This window comes from Lepidothrix coronata, unplaced genomic scaffold (assembly GCF_001604755.1).
Source record: "Lepidothrix coronata isolate B3197 unplaced genomic scaffold, Lepidothrix_coronata-1.0 Scaffold35, whole genome shotgun sequence".
Taxonomy (NCBI): Eukaryota; Metazoa; Chordata; class Aves; order Passeriformes; family Pipridae; genus Lepidothrix; species Lepidothrix coronata.
In genome coordinates this window covers 2453313-2479440 of record NW_016690215.1, presented here as the reverse complement: position 1 = coordinate 2479440, position 26128 = coordinate 2453313, and the positions used below count along the sequence as shown (strand labels likewise).

Sequence of the window (26128 nt, the reverse complement as noted above, 5' to 3'; positions counted from 1 at the left end):
TTTTCTTCTGACGTTCTAAGGGAAATGATCCTTAAACAAAGCTATTCTTATGCCTTCCCTTGGACTTGGAACAGTCTATTTGTTCTTCTTTTAGGTTAGTTGGAGTGATTTTCTTAGAATATATTTTTTCCCCTCTTAGTATTAGAGCCAGATGAACAGCTAAGCACCTTACAGCTTCTCATTTATCTTCTACCTCCTTGTAACTGCGATACCCTACACCGGCTGCTGCAGTTCCTCTCCACAGTAGCTGGCCATGCAGAAGACACCAGAGACAAAGATGGCCAAGAGGTAAGTCCTGATCACTTGTATCCTTTGACTTTGCTTAATTGATGGTCTGAAAAGAGATCTTGAAAGCCTTGAAACATTCACAGTGGTGGCATACCTGTGAAAGATGGGAGGCATTTAATCTACTTGCCTACACTTTTGCCATTTGGTTGTTTACTATGTTCTTAGGGCTGTGAAAGTTTAATTTTTCTATGACTTAATCAGTAAAGCATCTACAACTTCCTTTGGTTGATTCACAGCGTAACCAACCTTGTTCTTAATGTTATCCATCTAGCCTTGTTTTATCCTATTATGTTCTATGGAAAAAGTACTCAGAAGAGGTCAGGCATGCAAGAATATGCTTTTTCATTCTCTTTTTGTTCTCTGTTGTTACTTTCTTATATGACCTTTGGACACAGCAGTTCACTTCTTAGTTCCTTTAGCTTCCTTGTGTGCACTGGGTAGTGAAAAATGAAAAACAAAGGACAGGAACTCCAGCTGTATCCTTTCAACTGACAGACCTCATCACTAGTTGGAGTCAGGGTGTTCATCTTTGCCTGTTTTCCTTCTGACCTCCTTACTGTTGCAGTCTGGACCAAATTCAGTGGAGAGGTTGGTGTGCACTAACCCCACAGATACAAGAATACCTGTAGCAGTGGGGCTGAGCTGCACTTCAGAGCTTCACACGTCTGCATCTGTGCCCGTTCACACTAGAGAAGACTTGAAAATCCAGGCTTCCCATTTTCTACCAGGAAAAGACTTGGACTAGTAGACTGCTCTGCAAAAGGTGGCAACTCTGTTAACTTTGAGTGGAATGGATACAGTCTGTCACTGCTTACAGAACTGAACTGGTTTATCTGTGGGATGGACTTCTCTGTCCTCTGAACTGCAGCAGAATCTACTTCTGAGGTTACTTCTAAGACTCTTCTGAAACTCCTAGAGAATTTTGTCTTCCAGGTGGAAAATCCTACTGATTTCATCAAATTTGGACACCTTTTGCAGTTGCCTGGTTTTAACAATTGGCACTTTGAGACTAAGTTTTTCCTAGTTTCTGCCTCAAGTCCTAACTTCCAGTGTGCTGCATGTGACTTCTAGGCCTACTTCACTTTTAAATTCACTTTAAATAGTATTATTTTTGTTCTTAGCAAGGAGTTGGTAAAAAACTACACCACTATGATGGAAAGCACTTAGAAAGAGCAGCTTGTAACAGTTTTACTGTGCTTGAAAACATGTATAAGCCAGCTAAGGTCATGGTCCCCTTGGTCCTGCAAAAAGTTCTTTGTTGGTTCAGGAATGTACCCAAGAGGATCTTATTGCAGGGCTAGGAGATCCTGCTTAAGAGAGTTGAGTTGGCTCAACAGTTGTATTAAAGGTATTTTCATTCCACTTAACAGTACGTCAGCTCTGCCACAGGTATTTTGGCAAGGCAGATTTATGTAAGCTCTCTTGATAGTATTGTAAGCATCAGGAATATTATGTGCAAATGGATACCTTTTGTAGATAATACAGTATTCTGCTCACAGTTATTTAAGCCATTTATGAACAATTAAAAAATTAAGTGAATAAAGGCATACAGGGCAAGAGAAAGTATTTTATCGGACTGTTTGCTATCACTGGAAGGAAAACAGCCAAGCTTTGGCACACAGGACCTCTTCATGATTTCTTTCAAAAGCCCTTCTCTCACAAAGATGAAGATGGATGACTAACTGTATTAAAATTACTCATTCAGTTCATTTCAGTGGATATGTTTACAACATTTTTTAAGGGATGCCCTGAGGCTGCCCCTAAGAAAAGACTCACTATTTGTACAAACAGCCTGCACATGCAGATCCAGGCACAGCCAGAGGCTGCCCCTGGCACACTGGAGGCACCACATGCCTCTGCATCCTTGGTGACTTGAAACTCAGAGAGAGTTTAAAAAGCAGGTCACCCGAAAAACAGCTGGGTGCATGGTGGTGTGCAAATAAGGGAGTGTGCTGTTCTCACAGTCATATTGGGATGAGTCTCTGAACAAAGAGCCAACATGTTTGCTGCGACTACCCATCCACCTACTTAGTGCAGATGTCTCTCCAACATTACACAGTGGTCTCACCAGTAAAAGGAAAAACTGATTTTTACTGTCAGCTCTGTGCTGTCTAGTTGAGCTCTGTAAAAGATAAACCAGGTATAGTCAGTGCACAGTTGTAAGTTTAACTGGAGTATTCAATAAATGACCAACTACAAAAAAAATTTAAAAGTACTGCTTTGAGAAGATCCATTTTGTATCACTCATTCCTTGGAATTCCATTACTGTCTCTTTTTGGTGCCTCTTCATGTCCTTTTGTAATATTGTTCGTTCAAGTGTAATTGAAACAAATGAAAAATAACTCTTATGAATTTTTTTTTTATAATCCTGCAAGAAGTACTGGTGCAATGGCCGAAATTCACTTACAGTCTTAACTGCTGGCATTTTCTTCTGCATTCAAAGAGTAGCAACCAAGGGGAGACAGAGAGAAGAAGAACATGATCCCAACTTTTTGCTCTGTTGAAAGAATAGAAGGGAAAAAAAGTAGTGTAATTACAAATATAACAATGAAATTTTTGATATAATAATGTATGCCATATTTTTCAATCATTCTTGTCTAATGTAGTATATATTCCTAGCCTTCTTCTTCCTCAAAATTCAGGTTACTATTGCTTCTTTGAGCCCAGATCTATAAAAGCAGGAAGAAAGGTAAAAATACAACAAACCAAAAAATTCACCCAACAAGTAAACATTTGTCATGTTCTAGCAAACAAGCAAAAATGCAGGCAAATACTAGTAAAAATAACAAGCCTGTTCCTTAGTTATCTAAAGTGTTTAAACATGGAAGAGTATCACTGTATGGCTTTCAAATCGTGAGTGCTATTTGAGAAAGCTAGGAGTTTTCAGTATTTGGTCCTAAGAGATGATAACGTGTTGGGATGGTGAAGTAGGAGGGAGGTTTCTCTGAGTTCAGAAGTATGCCACTGTCAAGCTTCCAGGGAACTAAGGGCAGGAAGTACTTCCACCTTCTACTCCTCCAGTTAATTTAAAAATATATCCTGAATACCCACAGTACTTGTTGCAGAGATGTTCAAACAAGGTGTTTCAAGATTTCTAAAAATTGTTCATTTTTTATTTGACTTAGTGCTAGGTTTTGGTTTTGATGAGTGAAACATCTGTGAAAATAAGGAAGAGAGTGTGTGTGTTTTTGTGTGGGTGTGTAGGGGTTCGAGTGTGTGTAGATATGTGTATATACATGTCTGTATACATTACACCCTGTGAGATTCCACCTCATCTATATTCTGTTTTCTAGATTACTGGGAACAAAATGACATCACTTAACCTGGCTACCATCTTTGGCCCTAACCTGTTGCACAAGCAGAAATCTACAGACAAGGAATTCTCAGTTCAGAGCTCAGCTCGAGCTGAAGAGAGTACTGCTATCATAGCTGTCGTACAAAAGATGATTGAAAACTATGAAGCCCTTTTCATGGTAGGTGGATATTTTTTCATATTACTCCTATACATTTTTAAGATAAGAGAGAGAATACCTGATTGGTCTTAAAGTAGACGAGATGAAATAAACTGTAGAAGCTGCATTACATTAGGATCAATTAGTATCAGAAAAAAAAAAGTAGTCTTCTATCAAGGAGAATGATTTGCAGTAAGTAAAAGTATTAAAAATGTGTACTTACATCTTACCTGGAATGATTTCTGTGTAATTAAGGGTATATTCCTTAGAAGATTTCTGTCTGTGGAAATGATGGGGTTGGCTATTCAGGTGTATACTAAACAATGCATGGACAAGAATGAAAATGACCTTTCACATCTCAACTTTGGAAGTCAGGAAGCCAGTTTTTCTGCAGGGATTAAGAGATCCTTGGTTAGTTTAAGTAACAGAGACTTTTTTTGTTGCTTGGATGAAGAGGAAGGACAAAGCTTTCTCATTTTTCAGTTGGATAAGAGGAGCAAAACATAAATCCGTGTAGTTCCTGAGTTCCCTTCTGTTCTCTTGCTGAAGCAAGGAAGTTCTTCATAAGAAGGCTAATGGCCTTGGATTTGGACATGTTGTTTACTTAAGATGCAGCTTAGTTAAATCACATTCCTAATGCCTAGCAGTTACCTGGACAGTTAATTCTGTGGCTTTACCTTGTGCTCTTTTTGTGTACAAAATTATAGGCCACCTCAGTATGACTTGTGCCTGAGAGGGCCCTGCTCTGGGGTAGCAAAGGCCAGTCAGACCTGTGTGCACTATCCTGTCTTCATTTTAATAAACATACACATCCTAACACAACCAGTAGTCTTGAAAAAGTGGAAATAGCTTTGGTTGTTATGTCCTTAAACTAAGCAGCACAGTATGTTACACTGAGGAGATAAGTTCCCAAAGCAGAAAGAACACTCTGAAAACCTCCTTTAGTGCTTCAGCAAAGCTGAGTGCTGGAGACCTTGTTGGAAGAAGATGGAGAAGCCTGAACTGTGGGCTGATGGCCATGTAGTACTGTAAGGGGAAGGTGTCTATCAGATTTCAACAGGAAGAAGAGCATGAGAAGCAGTCACGAGCCCTGCCTATCAATCTTAGCCTCAGATGAACTTCTTTGTGGTTTTCCTTGCATATATTTTTATTCTTGTATCATTGAGGCACAGTCTTTTTTTCTTTTCTTTTGCAATGCTTTTCACAGTTTAGGGAAATGTTAGATGCTATTTTTCCTTCAACATCAGGAAAAGAAAGTGACAGAACTGCACTCATGGAGGAAGGTCTGCTGGCCCAGAGTGGGGATGACACTATCAAGTTTAAAATAATACTTGAATAAGAATACTTGCAATACTTGAAGATTTCTTACTGTTTCTCTTCAAGAACTTCTTACAACACAGACATATCTCAGTACATAGTACTTAGGCATACATTCCAGCTTTCACTCTGGAAAGGTTGGGGCTAAGGTTAGACTAACCTACATATGGGCTCTTTTAATTATGACAGATTTTTTCCTCTATCTCTTCAGCACTTGCACTTTCATCTGAAGGTTAAACGAAGTGTGGGAAAAAAGTTTTCTTTTGTTTTCTAGAACAACTTTTACTGTTTATACTTGACATTTATACTACTAAAAAAAGAAAAACATCTGGACTTAAGCATTCAGCTACAGCTGTAACATAGTGTGTTTCTACTAAGGTGCTTTTGTGTTTGGTTTTCTTTTTTTCTTTTTTTTTCTTCTTTCTGTTACTGTTATATATGGGGAGGTTATAAAACTGTGATTGGCTTCAGCATTGAAATTGGAACAACATTTGTGAACCAAAACCTAGGAAACCGGGATGTGTTGGGGTACCCAGACCACGATATCAGAATGATTCTAACATATTAGTGGTCAGGGAGGTTCTGTTTGTCAGAACAACCCATGATACTGAGCACTGTTTTTACTAAGCAACTATCAGTAACATCAATATGGAATAAGAAATGTGGATTTCTTATAGAAGATGGAATCTAACCTTTCTTCAGATGTCAGTGATGATAAGATCTTTCATATCCAATTCTTCCATTTCAGTGAAACTTAGGGATACATTAAAATGTTTTATGGAAATGTATAAAGGACTGTTCTTTGCCAGTCCCTGAACTATGTCCAGCAGCTCAATGCAAGGAGGCACAACTCAACCACCCTTCATCTTTTTGGCTTTGCCTCAGCATAGAGGATAGAGAACAGCAGCTTGGTCATGCATTTTCATCTCCTAGCACCCAAACCCAGCCCTGCTGCAAAGAAGCACTACATAGTGATGAAATTTCTTATTTTTACTGTTAGGGGCTACTGTGGCCTCCCCACTGCAGAGAAAGGCACACACTGCCTTTCTGTGCCACATCAGTAGCAGGGAACAGCACAAAGGAGACACTTCGAGGGTCTCTCCACCTTTTGTGTCTCAACAGCTATGACTCTCATAATAGCACCCAGCACCAAACATCAGACTATCTACTGTACTGGAGTCCTGACAACTCTGATACATCCTTGTATGTTCTCAATACCTGTTATTTCAGCAGTGCCTTGGCTTCCCTTCTGTCCCCAAATTTCAGGTTCTCATCCATCTACTCAGACACAACTGCCAGTTAAACAATTAATTCAGTAATAGTTATTGTGACATCTTCCTGAGATACCAGTATTGTAGTTCTCTATAACTGTAAATTTATAATTACATGCATATCATGTCTACACTTACCAAATTACTTAACTAAACTGAAGAAAATTGCTGCACAGGAGCAATAAAACCCAGTAGAAAGCTAGCAAAGAGACCATCAGTACAAATCCAGTTGAAGATTCATTCATTAATGTGTCCTCATTCATTCAGATGGAAGCCCTATAACTCAATAGAACTGTTAAGTTTGGGTTTCTGTTGGAACTGAAATTCTAGCTGGAACTTTTTCAGAATCATTTTGATGGAATGAAAGATTGATTTTTTTTTTTTTAATAATGGAAAACATATTTTTATTTTACTGACAAAATCTCAGTAGATTCTTGCAAGTTAGTTGATATAAAACTGAATAGTAAGTTTCAGACAGAAAGATGTGGATTCTGTTTTACCCTTAAACTTTTTCTGGAGTTTATTCTACAGTATAGAAGGGCTGTCTAAATGAAGAAGTTACAGCACACTAGGTTTCCAAAAATATATTCCTATAAAGATAAAATAATTTATTTAAAGACTAGTATATCAGGGACCATCAGTAAGCTATTTTTCCAGCTTAGAGACTGAATACAAATTTTAAAAAATGAGTGTGTGGTTACACAAGTTTCTCATAGAGATTGTGGATCAATTTGAATTAAATTATGCATATCTTCATTTGTTTTCTAATTATTTCCTTATTTAAAGAAATAGGCCTTTTCTGTTACTTGACTCCCTAAATACCTCCCAAACTGAGGTATTCCTGTGGGCAATCTGTTAGTAATTCCTGTTTCCCAGGAAACATCAGGGAGAACAAATGGCCCATGCAGTGTGACTTGAAGGTCAAGATATTCAGGCCCTGACAAGTTGCATCCAAAAACAGTTGATAACCTCTTGCTGGGATTGTCTTGTCTCCAGTTCTATCTGTCATGAGTGAACCTGGACTGTTAGTTCAAGTTTTTTGGATGGTTTCATCTGTTTCATTGTTTTGAAGTTCGAGTTGAATGTTCCACTGTGATGTAGACATACTCACTTAAGGATTGATAAGACTCCTGAAAAGTGCAGTTGGAAGCACAAAGTTTACTTGTGCAGATTTTGGGGTGCCATTTCTGCTACGTGCCCAGGAGACGTTGCTGTATCCTGCATCTGCTGAAACTATCAAGGATTTTGAAGGTTCACCTCCATACAAAGTGCAAAGAGAAGGTTAACAAATCAGAAGGTCAGACTCCAAAGAAGGTGACACAAATTCCAGCTGAACCTGTTGCTCAGAGTGGCTGGAGATCTAGCAGGACCCACTTGTAAGCCTGAGTTATGGACAGGTGAACTCTGTAATTATTCAAGGTCTTATTGAGCATAAGCAGGAATTTAAATGCTTCTAAGATCTCAGGATTTGGCTATATGGATACCTGAACATTAAATATTTATAAGGCTTCATTTAGAAAAATGCTGACCTTTGGCAGCCCTCATTGAAATGAAGCAACTGAAGATCTTCATAGATAGAACAATTACCGTGAAATTTCCATAAGAGAAGGACATAAATAAGTCAAATGCGATGGAATATATGAAGAAACATTCTCCTTCTGTTGTAATTACATTTCACATTGTTTCTAGAAGAGGAGAAGTACGGTTCCTTGGAATGGAGATTTGTAAATGTCAATGCCCACAGATCTTTCAATAGGGATGTAAGGTGAGGACCTTAAACTGAAGCTTTTGAGATTGTGATACATGAGTAATCCCACTGTTATTATCAGGTGTAAAAGCCAACTGGATACCAACTGTATTCAACAGTAATCAGCATTTAACATTGTGCAAAGCGATCCTTAGTCCTACTTTATCTTTTGTTACATGAAATTTCTCTTTTAAGTGGAGCCTTCTGAATATTTTATGTACTCTCTGTAAACATATTGTGCTTGGTCTTTTAGATTAAGCATAGTACCAAAATTGCTGGTGAAAGGATATTAATCTCCAGCTGAGTATTTTTTGATGTCTTCATAGGTTTCCCCTGATCTACAGAATGAAGTGCTTATCAGCTTATTAGAGACTGACCCAGATGTTGTGGACTATTTGTTGAGGAGGAAAGCTTCCCAGTCATCGTGAGTAATCTGTTTTTTCATCATCCCTGTTTCTGCTGGGAATTTTGTATCTCCCACTGGAAGTGTTCAAAAGGTTCCAGTTTTCCACAGCTCTTCTGCACTGTCTACAGTGGTGTAGAACTACTCTCCCCATTACACAGACTCTGCCAAAGAAATTATGACTCTTGTACAGTGTTTTCTAAAGACAAAACTTGTTTCCCAGTTCTGAGGAAAGATTGTGTTCTGCTGCAGAGAACAGAGTGACATGTACATAAGAATATTCAGTGCACTATTACCTGACAGGATGTATTTTAGTGATCTGCTGGTTTATGTCTTGGGTTTGTTGTAGTCTTCAGTAACAGGAGGCGTTATTCCACTATCCTTGAAACACACTCTGGAGTGCCTTAATACCATCCTGGTGAGCTGCTTGACCAGTTTGTCATTCTTTTCCTATTGTATACACATAGGACATTGTAAACAAATCAACTGCCACAACAGCACGTTTATGGAGACTCTTTGGATATTATTTAATTGTATGCTTTGTGAAAGATCTGAAGAGAAAAATCCCACACCGATCACTCTTGCAGTTATGATATATATCATATTGTGACTTTGTGTATGGTGTATATATGTCTGCACCCTTGTGCCTTAATGCTATGAGTTTGTACATTCATTTTAACAGGATTCCTGGCTAGCTCATGGGACCACACAGTCATTGTCTTTATTCTAGTGAATACCAATATGTCAGACCCAAAAATCACAAAATTTGACAGACTTGCTGTAAGGAATTTTTAAGAGGTTTCCTAGACTCTAAACTCTCTGGGACAGATTGGACTTTGTCTTCCTGTGTTTGTGGAAAGTGCCTAGTGCATTCAGAATATAATTAAATTGAATTTGTACAGTCAGTTAGCGATAATTTTTTTTCTCTCCCTCTGAACATTGTATAGTTGGAGGTAATATAATAGTGTGCCTGGCTTTAAACGAAAAGGTATACAAGAAATAGTTGAGTTTTAAACACCTAGGGGGAAAAGCTTTCTTCAGTTATAAAATTTGGAAATAAAAATATATGCAGAATGTATTGTGTTATAAAGGATTTTATTAGTTTGCTAACTTAACCACATGAACAGATAACATACAGTAGGAAATTATCACAGATATCTGATTTGGGGTAATTTTCTCTATGTGAAATAATTTCAGCTAGTTTGTCTAACCGACAAGTACATGTGTGTATTTAGATCACAATAAGTACAAGATAGTTTACAAGTACATTAGCTGTCTTTTACACTTGTTTCACATTTGCCACGAGCCAGGATTACAATTAGGAGAGACTGCAAATCACATGATATAAGGTAAAGTCTGTAGAGACTTCTTTTTTTAAGCCCTCAGTTTGGAATGATCGTATTATTTCTAACTCAAGCTAATGCAAACCTTCATGCTGGATTTCAGTGTCTATATAATAAAAAGACGTAAAATTGTGTCTCACGTGTGACTACACATATCAATTGAGCATAAATTAGTCACAAATCATTGTGGATGTAACAGGTTACTGTTAGATCCTGTTTCCTTAATTGACCTTTCCTTGAGCTTCCTTACCTTTAGCCAGCATGCACAGTTACAGGAGAAAATGGATTTATTGTGGAAAGGTGGTCACAACTGACAAAAGGCATTTTGTAAGGAAAGGTTCTGAAGCCAAATAGGAACGTATAGGTACATTAGTACTAATTTATTGTGTTTTCAGTAATGGGCAGATAAATATCACTGAGATAGGAAAAACTTACTATCTGTCATTTTTCTTCTACTCTGCTATCATGTAAGTGATTTATTTTTAATGTTAATGAGATATGTTTTCACTGTGATTGCAACTTCTTGGTTAAGATATTCCAGGCAATTAGAGGGAATGTTGCTTAAATGTTATTGCTAGGAGTGTGATGCTCTTAAGAGATGAATCTATTTCAGAGTATAATCTCAATTTTGAAGCTACGTATTTGTTGCTTATTTTTCCAATAAGAAATGTGAGGCAGTAGACAACAAGGAGATGTTTGTCTTGATTTCATAAAAATGAGACTTCAAAATGCATCCTTACTGCTCTTGGAAATTGCCTGGTCACGTACTCAAGATCCAAATGTGGATCTGTGGAACAGAAAAGTTTGCATATTTTTGAGACAGTCTTCATCAGAAGAGCTAGTTGGCTGCATATAGTAGAGTACAGAATGAGCTTCAAGACTTTAATGTCACATTAATTGCTTTGACAGTCCTGCTTCTACACTTGCCCTCACATTTCTGCTTTTGCTGTCATTATAAATACTTTCTTGGCTCTGGTCTAACAGAGAAGACACAATCTCTTTTCCTCCCCGGAGAGGACAAATCAGATATTTCTCATCTTTTAGTTCTCTTAAGAGCTGAGCATTGTGAACGGTGTGTCAGGGAATTTTTGAGAATTGTTCATGGTAAAGCGCTAATTACAAATGGCAGCAATTGTGAAGTGTGCTTTTGTGGATGACTCCCCAATTTTTTGTATGTTGGCTTGATGACAATGGAATTTGGGGTTTACAGCTGTAAGATGAAGCATCTTTAAACTAACAAAAAATAAAATCTATTTCTTATGATTATTTATTGCTTATAATGGTTAGTAGTCCTTTTAGAGTAAATGAGTTTCAAAGTTACAGAAGTTTTTTATGTTTTTGGATTATGATGGTGGGTTTTAATCCATCTTAACTGTGGCACAAAGATGAAGCCATAGGTCATACAGTATGTGTAAATGCAGTTTTCAAAACTGCAGAGGCCCTGTGAATCATGGAGTATACAGTATGTGTAAATGCAGTTTTCAAAACTGCAGAGGCCCTGTGAATCATGGAGTCCTCTACCCTGTTACAGTAGCAACCACATCATAATCCCATAGTAATCTGGTTTGTTGGTGGCACCTGTGTTGCTCAAATATGTGTGGAAATTACTGTGTGCTGCCAAGCCATCACACTCCATATGATTTGCCTCTTGAAGGCATAATTGTTTTCCCACTCAGAAGCTTTAAGGTATAGCAGAAAAGGGGTTCTGCCAGAAACAGAAAGGGATTTCTGTTTTGATAACTTTGATGCTAGTAGAAAAGTAGGAATATCCCCAGTAGAAGTAAGTATTACTATTAACATTTTGCCAGTTTATCCATGCAAGTAGACTCTGGTGACTAGCATAAATTCATAGAAGGATGCCTGTTGGTTTGGAATCTGAAATCGTATTTTTGAACTCATGTGGCATAGGTTGATTTTGCAGCTTTCAAACCTTTCCATTTGTACTTAACCACTTTTTAAATATTTTCCTTAACATACTTCATAGCCACTGGAAAATACTTTACGTACCTTCCCATTTCTCACATTTGATTGCACAGAATCATCTATTTATTCTCTGTGGGGGCCATAATCTGCCCTTCTTCACAGACTGCATATAAACAAGTGGGTATCTTGCGAAGTTTCCTTCCCAATTTAGTTTTTCCCTGGCATGTGGGTAAAGAATCTCACTATCCAAGGGAAGAAGAATTTTGAATTTTAGTAAACATCTGTTTGCTAATGAACTCAAACAATAAAGCAAACAGATGCAAAAGTTTTGTTTTAAGGAATTCGTGAGAATTTGTTCTTTGCGAAGATACAAACTGAAGTCTTTTGCAAGTTGTGTTTTATTTTGTTCATTAAGAGCATAGCAAATGTATGACTTCAATTTCCAGCTTTAAATTACTCAATCCATTTTGATGATTTTTTGTAGTAAGATTGACAGAATCCACAGGCACATCCTTTGATTTTTAAAGCTATTTTTTCTAAACAAATTTGAAAGTTATTTTATATATATACATACATATATATATATACACATACATACATACATATATATATATATATACACATATATATATATACACACGCATATATAAAATAGCATGGTCTTACCAGCAGAAACTGTAAATCAGTTTAGAAACTTGAATGTTTGAATCTTTTGAAAGACTTGAAAGTTTCCATTCAGGTAAATTTTTAGCAGGAGCTCTGTCTTGAGAAGAGATAGACTATAACAGATCATTCAAGGTAAGACATGAAATCAGTGTTTCACAAAGCTCAAATTTATGTTCTCACATTCTTTCATTTCCATTTCTGTTTCCCTTCTTCCTTGTGTTACCTTGCCATGGCTGAGTGGTGGTTTACCTCTGTCTTTGCCCTATGCAGTACAGTTAGGTTTTGGTGCTGCAAAGATTTAGATGTGATAAGCCTTTTTGGTGTCACCAGTAGTGTCACCAGTGTATGTCTGTAAGCTGGCAGGGTGAGCTTTAGATGACATTCGGTCTAGAAAGCTGGAGAGAAAGACATTTGGTCATAGGAAACCTATAGATTCTAACAGTTCTCCCCTTTTCTAAGAGGTCTTTCTAGTTCTTCTTAAATTCCCAAGACATTACTTAAATCTCATATCACTGTGCAAGGGTTTTTTAGAACTTAGGAGGGCAAAAAAAGGGGAAAAAAGGTTTGTAATAGAATTATACATACTTAAAATACAATAATTCCTCAGTGTGTGGCTGTTTATCAATTAATTTGTGTTGGACTCATCTTCAGAGGAGAAGTTGAGATGGGAGGTTACCTAATTGAGGCTTTTTTCTTTCTTCTTTTTTTCTTTTTTTTTTTTTAAATTAAATTAATGACTCCTCAACATTAACACACTGGGAAGCCTGGAACAGAGCTACTTAGCCAAATGGCAGTTCTATTTGTTTGAGTAAGCCCCAGTTAAAGTTCAGGATAGGATCAGTTCAGTGATGGTTTTCTCACTGAGAGTTAGTGAAGAGTAACCTTATTTAATTAATTCCCAATGCTTTATGGTTTGTTTTATACTGAAAAAAATGAATATTGACTAACATAATAATCATGCTGTTGAGTGTATATATTTTATTTTTTGGGACATACAATGTGTAAATTGGCCAGGTGAAAAAAAACCAGCTTGAAAGTTAAGTTTTGTCATTATTTCTGTATTAATATTCAATGTTCTGTGGCTAGCTGTGTGTTTTCTTTATTTCTGCAGTTTTATTTCATTTGTCTGGAAACGGGGTTATTGTTCCATAACGAGAAATGAGTTTTGGCTGCTCACACAGTTAAAGCTGTCTTTGGATTTGACTCTGAGAAGGGCTGAGCATTTTCAGACATTTACAAGAATGAGCCTCTGTTGTATCACATTTAATTAGAACAGATACTAACAAGAGGTCACAGAGAAGTGTTTGACTCAAGAGAAGGAAAAGATGAGCATGTAAAAAACAAAGGTTCAGAGAAATTAAAAATGAGTAAGAGAAATATTAATTAGAGAATTAGGGAAAAATAGGGAAAAAAGTTATGTTTGTTTACAGAGTATTTCTACATATTCTTTGTGATGTTCAGTGACTCACAGTGACTCACAGCTTGCCTCCTGTTCTGTGTAGTAAACTGTGACAGTTCAAGAAATCTCCCTCAATGTTCCCAACACATTTCAAAAATTAGTTGTCTCTCTGAGCCTTGGCTGTACTTTGTCAGGGGCTTTGTTTGCCTTTCTTTGTCCAAATTAAATGCAGTTGCTGATGTAAAGGTGAAAAGGTAAAAGAAGTTGTAGAAGGTATCAGGAGATCCAGTTGCTTGTTGCTGCAGTCATAAGTACGGTAGATACATCTATTTGTCCCCTGTAGAATATTTACCTTCTGATGTGTCTAGAAGAAAATCATTCTCATAGCATGAGAGGTGAGCTGAGTGCTTGATTTCACTGACTGTGCAAAACTTCACAAGAAAAGAAATTATTTTAGCATACTGCTTAGCATCAAATTAATTTTCCCTATCGTGCCCTCAGCTTTACTGCTATAACAAGCTAAATTGTCAAGGTAACATAAGGAATTGATTCACTTCTTAGTTTCGTGTGGTTTACTGTACAGTTGTGTGGGAGTTTTTTTGTTCTCGACAGCAACATCCTTTGAGTTTGAGTGGCCTCTGCTGGCCATTTCATGACAAAAGTTTTACTCATGGAAAATCCACCTCTGTAACTGCTTCTGAAGGTTTTCATTTCAGCAGCTGTGACCATTCTCGTGTATTTGATTTTATCTGTATCATCATAGAATGTTTTGTGTTGGAAGGGATCTTAAAGATCATCTTATTTCAAACCCCGTACCTTGGGCAGGGACACCTTTTGCTAGACCAGGTTGCTCAGAGCCCCATTCAACCTGGTCTTGATGTTAAACTGCACTTCTAGCTGTGAACATAAAGCATTTTTTATTAATAGTAGTTTGTTTATCAAAATTTATCAGGAGCCCTGAGATGATGAGGTCAGAAGGTTCCTACTCTGCAGGAGAAAGACATTCTTCCACAGACTCCAACAAAGCTTCAAGTGGCGATGTCTCCCCATATGACAACAACTCCCCGGTACTGTCTGAGCGCTCGCTGCTGGCATCACAAGAAGAAGTTGCTCGCAGCCCAGATAAGCTGTACAAGGTACCTGAGCAGTACACGCTGGTTGGACACTTGCAGCCTAAGCCAAAGGAGAATTCTTCTGCATCGCAGGCTGGAAAAGGTATAGTGCCTCCTGCTCATGTTCCTCCTCCTCAGTGACTGATGGAGATTTCTGAAGTAATTGAAAAGTGCTAGGTTTGGATTATCAGCTACCATGATTTGAGGAGCCATCATGTAAATAACCTTACAAAAAAATGGCAGACCAACATCCTTTTTTTTTTGTGTTGAGCCCAAAGGGTCTGTGCTGAGTCCTCCCCATTAACTCGGCCAAGTGTCAGGGATGCTCTTGGTATAGCACTTCTCAAAACTTGGAGCTATTTTTAGGAAAGTAGAACTATGTATGTCCTGCTTTTCAGCCTGTGACAGCATGGCAAAGTCTAGTCCTGATCTGTGGGACTGTAATGCCTGCAAGGTTATGGTCCAGACTGGAAAAATCTGAGACTTCAAGCTACAGATTTTCTCCAACTGTAAAGATTTACCTCAACACCCTGTCACTGGAGACCATAGCCGAGCTGCACAGCTTTACATCTGTGGCCAATTACACACCAAGCAATACTAGTTCAGGGATCCGTAATTTCTGTAGCTACTTAAGGAGTGCATACCTGAATGATTTCTTTGGTAAAGAACTGGGGTTTAGTCTAATAGCTCACCAGCACTTCAAGATGCTTTTCCTATAAAAATATGTATTAAAAAAATTGTCATCCATGAAATTCATACTTAGTGAGCCAGACATAAAGAACTTTCAATGCTTAGGGATGCACATAACTGTTTGGTGGTATTTTTGAAACGGTTTCATTTCAGAGGTACTAGTTAGGCACTTCCCTTGGGAATTAATGGGATTTACACTAATATCTCAATTATATGCTTTATAAATGCCAGTGGGCACTTATCTTTCATATTCAGCATCTAAATCTCTGAATAGGATTAAACATTTGTTCAGATTTCTATTAAGCTATGAAAAGGAAATCACATGAAGTTTTATCGTATTAACCATCTTTTGGACTTTAATATCCATCACAACGGTAGTGGGCCATGACAAATTACGGAATTCCTCTACTGACAGATGGAACCAGAAGAAGGCATGAAACTGTTTATAATCCGGCACAATGCCTGATATGTGCATTTCATTAAATCTCTATTTTGTGGCTGCACTTCCATGTAAGACCAGCAGCATCTTTGGGTTGATAGAGCATACCTTACAGTGACCCCTGGGGCTGGGGCTGCCTGAGGGAGCTTTGCCAGAAACTACCTTCTGTGGACCAAATCTTCCTGTTCCTGTGGCAAATTCTCTGGCTTCAATAATTCAGAGGACTTAAGGACTCATCCCACTCAGGCGCCCTCCCCACACAGAGCTTGCTGAATCCATTGCAGGATCTGAGCCTGAAACAAAAAATAGCTGTGAACAAATACATAGAATACTCAGGGTTTGGAATGGACTTTCTCAGCCTGCCTTTATAGGAGAGGTGCTCCAGTCCTCTTATCAACTTATAGCCCTCCTTTGGACTTGCTCCAACTGTTCCATGTTGTTATGCTGGGGACACCAGAACTGTATGAAGTACTCCGGGTGGGGTCTCACATTTGAGATGTTTGTGTTAGGTGCACAGTAAAGATGCTAACAGATGTTAATGACTCTGATAACATATACAAGGTTTTACCATTCCACTGGTATATTTCTAAATAATGTCTTTAAGAAGATTGATTCATCATCTTTCCCCTGCTTTTACTGCTGTTTAGATGCTTCTGAAGATCATTTTGATATCTGGGGCACTTGGCATTCAACGCTGAAAAGTGGCTGCAAAGATCCAGCAATGACAGGTCAGTTACTTCTCAAGTTTTAAGCCCAAATCTGGCAAAGACAAAAACAATTTCTTGGTTTCAAGAAATCGCAGTAAAACCAGCAGGAGAATTCATGTTGTCCAGGGTTGGGCTTTTGAAAGGTGACTCTTCAGTAGAATACAGAGAAGCACAGTGGTTATACTTCTTGGTATTTAGTGGAATACAGGGAAACAGCAACAATTCAAACTATCAAAGATAATATAAAAAGTAATTTTAAAGTTACTTCAATAAATAGTTTTATATTCTTTTAAAATTCATAGAGTCATAGAACTATAGAATGTTAAGGGTTGGAAGGGATTTTAAAGATTATCTAAGTCCAACCCCCTGCCATGGGCAGGGACACCTCCAACTAGACCAGGTTGCTTAAGGCCTTATCCAACCTGGCCTTGAACACTGCTGGGGTTGGGGCATCCTCGGCCTCCCCAGGCAACCTGTTCCAGTGTTTCACCACCCTCATGGTAAAAAATTTCTTCCTGATATCTAAAATTTCCTAAATTTTCCTAAATTTCCCCTCTTTCAATTTGTGCCCATCACTCCTTGTCCTATCACTACTGTTTCTGATGAAGAGTCCCTCTCTGGCTTCCCTGTAGGCCCCCTTCAGATACTGAAAGGTTGCTATGAGGTCTCCATGCAGCCTTCTCTTCCCCAGGCTGAACAGCCCAAACTTTCTCAGCTTGTCTTCATAGGGGAGGTGCTCTAGTCCCCTTATCAACTCATGGCCCTCCTCTGGACTTGCTTTATTGGAAGGTGGACATCCAGTGGAGATCTGAGAGCAGCTGCCACAGTGGCACAAGCACAGGCTGTGAGTTGGGCAACTCCAGTGCTGACCCTGCTGCTAGTCAGTGTGTTCCCAGCCAGTTCCTGACCTGTCCTGCCTTTGTTTTTCTCCCATCTGCACCCACCTCACAGAGGAACTGTGAGACTAAAACACTCCCCAACCCCCTCCACTCTTCATTTGAAAAATGTTAAGTACCATAAGGCTTTATGACAGAGCAAAGTATTAGAGTCAACAGGTAACATATTAGATGTGGTTCAGATGCACGTAGGGCTGCTTCTCCGTGTCCCCAGGTTCAGCTGGAGGTGGGGCTGATATACCTGCAGTGGCACAACCTGATGGTAAAAGCCCCCATCCCTCTTCTACAGTGTGGTGAGGGGGAAAAGCATTAACTTGTTTAATGCCACGTAAATGGTTCTGCAGACTCATGTTGTCTTTCTGACTCTGTCCCCCAGGTTCTTACGGCAATATTTATGAAAGCACCTTGCTGCGGCCCGGACAGTGCTCTCTTTCCCAGGGGAACCTCACCATGTATTCTCCTCGGTGGCAGGGCAGCTCCTCAGAATTGGACAGCGGCAGGCAGGTCATGCGAAGGAGCCAAACAACAGCTGCCATTCCCGAGTGTCAGCTCCATCCCATGGTGTCCCGCGTGTGCAGTAACGCACAAATTGAAGTTGGCAGCAGGAGTTCAGACCTGTCACACTCAAAGTCGGAGCAGCACTTGACTTTAAGCAGTGTGGAGGACCTCAGTGAGCGTGACTCGAACGCGGGTTGTTTGCAAAGCACAGCCAAGCCATCCTACAGAAAAGAGCGCCCACCACCCCCCTACCCAGGCCCAGCAAAACCAAGCCCTGCTTCGTCACAGCAGTCAAGTGTTTCTTCAACGTTGCACTCTTTGTGGAGACTTCAACGCCCAGAAAAAGGTTCAGGGCCGAGAGCAGCTGGAGGGCCACCAGCCAGAGCCCCTGACCAGGCCACCTCCAGGCAGGAGCGGCCGGCCCTGCACACACAAGCGGGTCACACCTGTTCCACAGCACCTCACAGTCAGAACAGTAAAAGCGTTTCAGAGGCGGACTGGAATGAGTGGCAAAGGGAGAGGTGGCAAATTTGGGAGCTCTTATCAGCCGATAACCCTGATGCTCTCCCAGAAACCCTTGTATGATCTGACTCTGCAGAGCTGCCACTCATACCTGTGCCTCTGTTTCATAGGAAAACAGCGGTGACATTGGAAAACAGGGAGGGCTTGTTTGTTTTATATCAGCTGAATTGCATATACTTTTTTAAAACTTTGTTCACTTTAATTTTGTAACAGCACTGTCAAGCAGTTACTTTACAAATACAGTATGTTCCTGTTTTTCAGCAAACTTTTGAAAAAAAAACAAGATGAAAATTTTAGTGTAATAACTGTATGCATATGCTGTGTATAAGATAAAACTGTTGCTTTGATGTTGCTAAAAATGTATTTATATATCTGCAGTTTTGATGATTGTATATTCTGTAATGGGTATTGTATGATAATCATATATTATGTTTTCATATACAGATGTCAATCAATCATGACTGCTTTTTTTTTAAAATCACTGCACTTACATTACCGTGATATGCATTGGAATTCTATAGAAAGTGCACAAGCTGGTTTCTGTGCTTATATATATATATATATATATATAAAAAAAGCTGTTAAAGGGGAAAGTTGTCCTTCTTTTCACTGCCTATTGAAAAACACTAAAATAGAGTGGAACGTGAAAAGCCATATATTTTATAAGGGTAGTAGTGAACTTAGAGGGGAAAATACCAAATATTTTTTTCTTATAAATATGTTTTCAAAAAAATTTAAAATTCGGTACAAGATTGTAAAAGTATTTTTTTAGATTCTGGTAGGAAGCAACTCAGAGAATCAGCTAAGACCAACATCATGCCTAAACCAACTAAGGATGTAGTGCAAAGGTCTGCCCTCCCATTCTAAAGGAAACCCAATGTTATATATACAGGATATAATATATATATTTATACATGTATGATGTTATGTATTGTTCTAAAACAATAAACTGGAATCCAAATTTTAGAAAACCAAACCCCATAAATTCAGATGCGTAACAACTGAGAAGGAATATGGCTTTTCCTTTGAAATAACAAAGCTCCAGCATTAAGAAAGTTAGAGAAGGGAAAAAAATGCAGGCAGACATACGAAAGGGAGTCAAGCAGAGTTTCAGAAATGAACATGTGGTTTGGAGAAGCTCACAACTGCGTTTCTATAAATATTGTGCCAAAGTCTGGGTCAGTAATACTTCCTCAGTACCTATATGTTGCGTTGTTAATGTTGCTGTTTTATACACGTTGTGGTGTTTTTAAGTTGCAGAACGGCTTGTGACCAGCAGGTGGCAATGTGCCGCAGTATTCTAGAGAAAATCCTTATTAACACTCGATAAGGGAAAATGTATCATATAAAATAATTTTATAAAACATATTAGTCTTAATTTTAATGAAGTTGAAGACATATACAGTAATGTTGTCTTTAAGTTCTATCTTGTGCCATAATGATGGAATAAAAAGCTAAGCAAAACAACGAGCATATTTTTTGCTCCTTTTTTTGAAGTAAGGTTTATGGGGAAAATAATGTGGTTTTGTTACATTCTTGAGTATCTTTGTCAAAAAACATGTAAAAGGCTTAGGAGCTTAAGGACCACCTTCAAATGCTACTTAAATATACAAGATCCAAGGTTTTACTTCAGTTTGAGGCTTAAAATCCATCATATAAAGAGTCTGCCCATCATATCTCCATTTCCTCTTATATTTCCATTTCCCAAATAAAGTTACAAGATAAAAACACCAAACCAAGTAGAAAGGGGCAGGATTTGGCCTTTGACTGTTGTGGTTCTTTATGAATGCTGCGTGCAGAAAAAATCTCACTCTTTTCTGCTGGTTGCAAGGCTTTTCTAAATACCATCTTGATATGAGACTTTATAGGAAAAGGTTCTTGTGTCTACCTTGTTGCAGCAGCGCTGTGTCAATTTATTCCAAAAAAGGCAGTCTACCCCAAATTAAAATGATTGTAATATATAAGGAAGGAAAAAAGTGAGCTCTCACAAGCAATCTTCACTATTTGATCTTGTCTCAGTATTATGCCAGGCTTGATACAGATTTGCTACAGGGAATTAGCTCCCAAATAATCCTCAAAAACAGGCATAGTGTAAATCCTGCTGCAGAAGATACTATGTTCACTAGATATCTATCTCTTAATTTTAAAACCCTTTCTACATACAGAAACACATGCATATTTTTAGTGAAAGCTGTCTAAGGATATCTCAGCTTCATAAAGAGATTGCTCTCTGCCAGTACCTCTCTCTGTATGTGTTTGTAAATATCTGTATATTATCATCTACATGGAGTTTAAACAAAAGACAAAACCAAAATACAAGACCACTGCTGGAGGACAGCCTTGTCTGCACAAATTTCAATAAACTGTTATTTGGAAAAAAAGAAGGTATAGTATAAATTCCAATGGATTAAAGTGACACTAGCCAAGATTACATTATTTGTATCATTTTCACTTGAACAGGACAGAGCAGAATTATCAGAAGTAGATTAAGAATGTAACTTTTATTTGTACTTCTTTCCAAGCTCAAGTCAGTGACACAATTTTTGTCTTTTTTTTACATTTCACAAGAAAAGTAGCCAGGAAAGGTTGTTTCTAGTTTTTTGTTGGCTGATAGATGTGTGTGGTATCCCATTGTAGATCTCTGCAGTGTTTTTCTTTCTATGACACATGCTTTTGTATAACCATAACGCTCCTCTTACAAGGAAAGTCTGTAGTGTGGGGATATCAAAGCTTTTTCTCTGTTTCTCTGGGGAGGAGGATTCCTGCCTTAGCAAAAGGGTCATGGGCCTGTGCTTCAGTGAAGAGTGTGATAGAGGAGGTCTTCTCTGGAGGTCTTGAGGCCTCACAGCAAGATCCTGTGGTTCTGTTCTCTCCCATCATTTCCTGTTGCACCATGCTGGTTCATACCCCGCTTCCCCCGATGGGCTGAATTACTTCCTCTCAGGGGTTGTCTTCCAGGTGCACTCACAGGGGAGCCCAGGAGAGGTGGGTGCTCCATGAACAAGATGCCTGCGAGTTTCCCACAGAGCAGGGGTTGCCCTTCTCTCTTCTGCTGCAGAAAGAAAAAAATTCAAGGATTCAGTACAGCTCTAGGTACAAGCCAGATGTGGTGGGGAACCTCTCAGCCAAGGGAAAAAGGGAAAAGCACAGACTTCAAAATATTACTTTGAAAATTGCTGTTGCTGCTGTCTTTTAAAACAAGATGTGATTGCACTGTTGAGTCACCCATTCTGAGACTGTGCTCCTCTGCTGAGGGAGAACCTTCTCCCTTTGCCCCAGCCTCCTCTCCCATCAGTTACACCAGCTCTTGGAGTGGTGGGAGGAATTCCAGGGCTTGTTGACTTGGCTAAAACTTGCCCTGTGCAAAAGACACATAAAATCAAGCTGCTTAGTGGCTTTCACAAGTAGTAGGCACAGAGGGGGAGGAGGGACAGGGTCAGAGAAGGGGAGAGGAGGAGAGTGGGACTGGCTGCCCCCTCTGACAGCTGCCTCCAGTGAGCCCTGTTCAGCTGCTTGTGCAGCCGCAGGGCTTGGTGCTGCAACCTGCAGGCAGGAGCCCGGCCAAGCACTTGAGAGTGACTGAGGTACAAACCTGAGCCAATCCAACTGTTGACTTGGGTACTTGAAATCTCAAGCACTCTGCTGTCTCCGTTGGGAGCCCAGGCTGCCACCATGGCATGGATTAATGCTGCTCAGAATTTCTGTGCTGTTGAAATGATGTGGTTCAATGAACTGAAATTTGTGCTTGTATGGTTTGAGGAGGAGGGTGTTTCCTGGTTTTTTACTGGTTTTGTTGTTTCACATGCATTGGTCAAGGTCAAAAACCTCAATTCCAGCCTTTCTGGAGCATCAGCTTGTTCTGTGTTGCTGGTCTGGCAGAGGGTCAAGGACTGCTTTCTCCTCTGGGAAACACGCAGGATGTCTGAGCCTCACCTTGCTCCCTCTCTCTGTCTCTCTCTTTCTCTTCTTTTTGCATTAATTAAAAGAAAATAAAAAAGAAAGTAGTATCTCCATTGTGCAATGCTGTAGCCTCACAGAGCTGCAGAGTGGTGGAGATGGTTCTCAGCCTCATTAAAGAGTATTTTGACATCAGTAAGTCCTTTTACAACATCACTGGGAACAGGGAACCACTGCTGTGCTTCAGTTGCTATTGGGGAAAGCGTCTCAGCGTCCAGACACTGTTGCAGAGACCACAGAACTATTCAAGGCATGTAGACACCCACCCAGGCAACTGGGTCATAAAATGCACTGTCTCTGAAAATAGCATTCATCTAATTTTTCTGAAGTGTAAAGCATCTCAAAAGGTGGTGTCTGCATTTGGAAAAGTTACAGGCTCCCGTTTGATTCAGTGAAAAGAGATGGGTATTTCTGTGCCACCATCAATACAGCCCACATGAGCCTTTCTGTGAAGGATGGTGTCTTTTGAAGGGCTGGTCACAAGAAGGGCCCATTTCTTTCCCCTGCCTGTATAAAGGAAGCCTAAATAAGTTGCCCAAATATGGTAGCCCTCCAAGTCTGATGGAATGAATCCCACCCTAAGGGTCTAGTAAAATAGGAAATGGATGGTGAATGTTCAGCACACCTTTCCAGCTCCTAGGAAGAGTGAAACTTATCCAGAGGCCTCAACAATGTTGTGTTATTCCCTGGGTTCCTGGGATAACCTAGGGCTACTGGGGCTGGCAGAGTCGGTGCTGCTTCTGGGGTCCTGGGGAGCTGGCCAGCAGAAGGAGATGGCACAGTAAGAAACCCAGGTTTTTTGGAAAGTGAGGGAGAGTCTGGAATTGCACCTCTTGTTTGTTTGTTTGTTTTTAACATGGATTTATTTATTTATTCACTGAAACCTCTGTTTCCAGATGATCTAAAAGTGTTCATGAACAGGGCTGTAATTTAATTAATTTGTTCGGTGACTTAAAAAATGAATGTAGGATTTATGAAAGCAACCTGATTTGGGCATTTTAGACATATAGAGGGGAGGGGACTTATACTGATTCCTAAATAGCACTGGCAAATGGAGGCAGGCAGATAAAATCTTCCTTTTGAAAGATGGGGGGTTAATCCTCTTTCCTCTGCTTCTGAGTAAGCAAATACCTTCACCACTGGAGTTTTAGGGTCAAAGAGCAAGGGAGAGAAGGAAGAGGAGAGCTGTCTTGATGCACTTCTCTCCTGAATTGCATTTGGGAGAGGATGAAAGAGCATATTAGAGCAGGTGAGAGGAGCATCTCTGGCTGGGTTGTTGCCGCACTCTGGGTGAGGACTTCAGCCCCAGACTCCAGACGCTCTTCTAATGATTATTCAAACTTTTAAATAAAACCGAATAATTTTTAACAGTGTCTCTGTTAAACAAAGGGGACACGAGTGGACAATTCAGTCACCATTTCCTTTTGCTGGGTTCACTCTATTCCATTTCCCTATGTCTGCTTCCAACCGTAGCTATGAGCTTTAATTAAAAGAAAATAAATTTACAGGGCCCTGAGAAAAAAAGTATTTGCTTCTGGTGTGTAAAGAAAAATATATGTGAAAAAATATGGGAAAAATATATGGGAAAAAGATCAGCAAATATCTTACCCCATCCAACCAAACAACGAGCAGCCCCTTCCTCCTTCTTTGGCACGTGTGTAGGGGGCACTGACAGCTGCTCGCCAGCAGGGAGCACAGGTGTGCTCAGGGCCACACAGCCCCTGGGCAAGGTGCCGACACCAGCCCCGGCTCTCTCTGCCTGGCAGATGAAGCCCTCCTTGAAGTCGGGGCCATCCCTGCTGCCCTGGCCAGATGGGACCCTGCCAAGCCGAGCCACCTCTGCCCAGACCAGCCAGGTTATAGACACAGAAACCGCAATTCCCAACACGGAATCACTGGCAGACGGCTCCCTGCTTGGGTGCTTTGCCTCCCTGGTCAGGAAGGAAGATGACTTACTGCATCATCTCAATAGAAATTCAAATTTAGTCTGCTTTGAAAAAGAGCTACCAACTAATCAAGGCACCCTTTAGAGTTTAAAAACTCTTCAGTCATTAAGAGAAAAGATCACCTGAGCCCTGGTTACTACCTTCAACCTCACAAAGGTTAGATATAAGGGAATATATAAATATAAGGGAAAGAAACAGAAAGAAAGGAAAGAAAGGAAGAAAGAAAGAAAGGAAGAAAGGAAGAAAGAAAGAAAGAAAGAAAAAAAGAAAGAAAGAAAGAAAGAAAAAGAAAGAAAGATAGGAAAAAAAAGAAAAAAGAAAGAGATAAATAGAAAGAGAATGAGAGAGAAAGAAAGCAAGGAGAAGAGAAAGAATGGAAGAAGTTTGAACTGAAAAGCACTTTGTCATGCAGAAAATAAAAAATGCATGTGGTAGCCTGCCAAGCAGGGTTATGGAAGTAAAAACACACCGTTCACTCGAGGACAAGAACCATATGATCACTTTGGGGAGACTGAGTGTTGAATATGGAAGCAGCATCTGGCTCTTCTCCTATAAAAAGGTTTAAAAGGGTGAAATGCTGAACAAACTCTTCCTTACACCCATAGGCTATTTCTGTAGCTCCCAATAGCAGCTAAAGGTTACTAGCTGTGCTTTTGTGTAGTTGTGGCCTTATTTCTGATCTCAGGGAGAGCTGGAACACTGGAAGAGCTCTGAGCTGCAAGAAGGTTCTTCTGAAATATTCCTAAAAAAATTCCCAAACCCCCTAGCTTCAGTATTATCAGCCACTTTGAAGTCTGTGAAAAAAGCAGTAAGGTTCAAAAAAAGAGAGCTCTGGAGTAGCAACGCCATCCCACTGGGGCTGTCAGTGAGTGATCATTATTTTGGAGGAACCTATTGCTAACTCTGAGCTGACAGTGGTAAATGAGTGGTAGGACCTTGAAAGCTGGAAGGCTGGAGTTGTAGAAAGACAGAAAGACAGACAAGGAAGGAAGGACAGAAGGAAGGAATGAAGGAAGAAAAAAAGAGAAAGAAAAAGAAAGAAAGCAAGAAAGTTAGTTTGCAGTGGAGAATGAATGCTGTTTTCCTGTGTCAGCCATTGACAGACCAGCTTCCAAACCTTCATGTTTCCCATCCTTGAAAAGTGAAGATTTGCAGCTAGGAATATCCAGAATTGATGTGGTGGAGCCTGGGACCACGAGCACCAGAGAAGGTGTGAGGAGATCTTGCTGGCTGGTGTGTTTTGCCCTCAGTGCCCTGAAAGTACCTGGTCCTAGTGCTAGTGAAAAGATAGGTGTGAGAATACGTGTGAGCTTCAAGCTTTGCTGCAATGGCATTGCTACACAAGTGGTGGGACAGAGTCATAGTGCCTTTTGTTCCGCTTTTCTTCTGGTTTTATGGCTCCTGCATTCTTCCTTGTGCACTGGCCAAATCAAAAGAAGTGACCTTCAATATGTCCCTTCTTCATGGTATCTTCCTATCATTTGGTGATTTGAACAGTACTCCTGGGATATATCAGGCATATTTAAGTTCTGAGTATCTATCATCTAGTTCT

At 39.7% G+C, this 26128-nt stretch overlaps 1 protein-coding gene across 4 annotated transcripts in view; it reads left to right on the top strand.

The window, feature by feature from the left end:
• ARHGAP6 (Rho GTPase activating protein 6) overlaps positions 1-20271 on the top strand; it is a 327622-nt gene extending 307351 nt beyond the window's left edge. For all 4 annotated transcript variants that reach the window (XM_017812353.1, XM_017812356.1, XM_017812354.1 and 1 more), the window contains exons 8-13: positions 140-288; positions 3582-3761; positions 8402-8499; positions 14762-15024; positions 16698-16778; positions 18030-20271. In XM_017812353.1, coding sequence (XP_017667842.1) covers positions 140-288; positions 3582-3761; positions 8402-8499; positions 14762-15024; positions 16698-16778; positions 18030-18736 — 1478 coding nt within the window. In that variant the 3' untranslated portion in view covers positions 18737-20271. The remainder of the gene's footprint in view (positions 1-139; positions 289-3581; positions 3762-8401; positions 8500-14761; positions 15025-16697; positions 16779-18029) is intronic.
• Positions 20272-26128: the final 5857 nt, after the last annotated feature.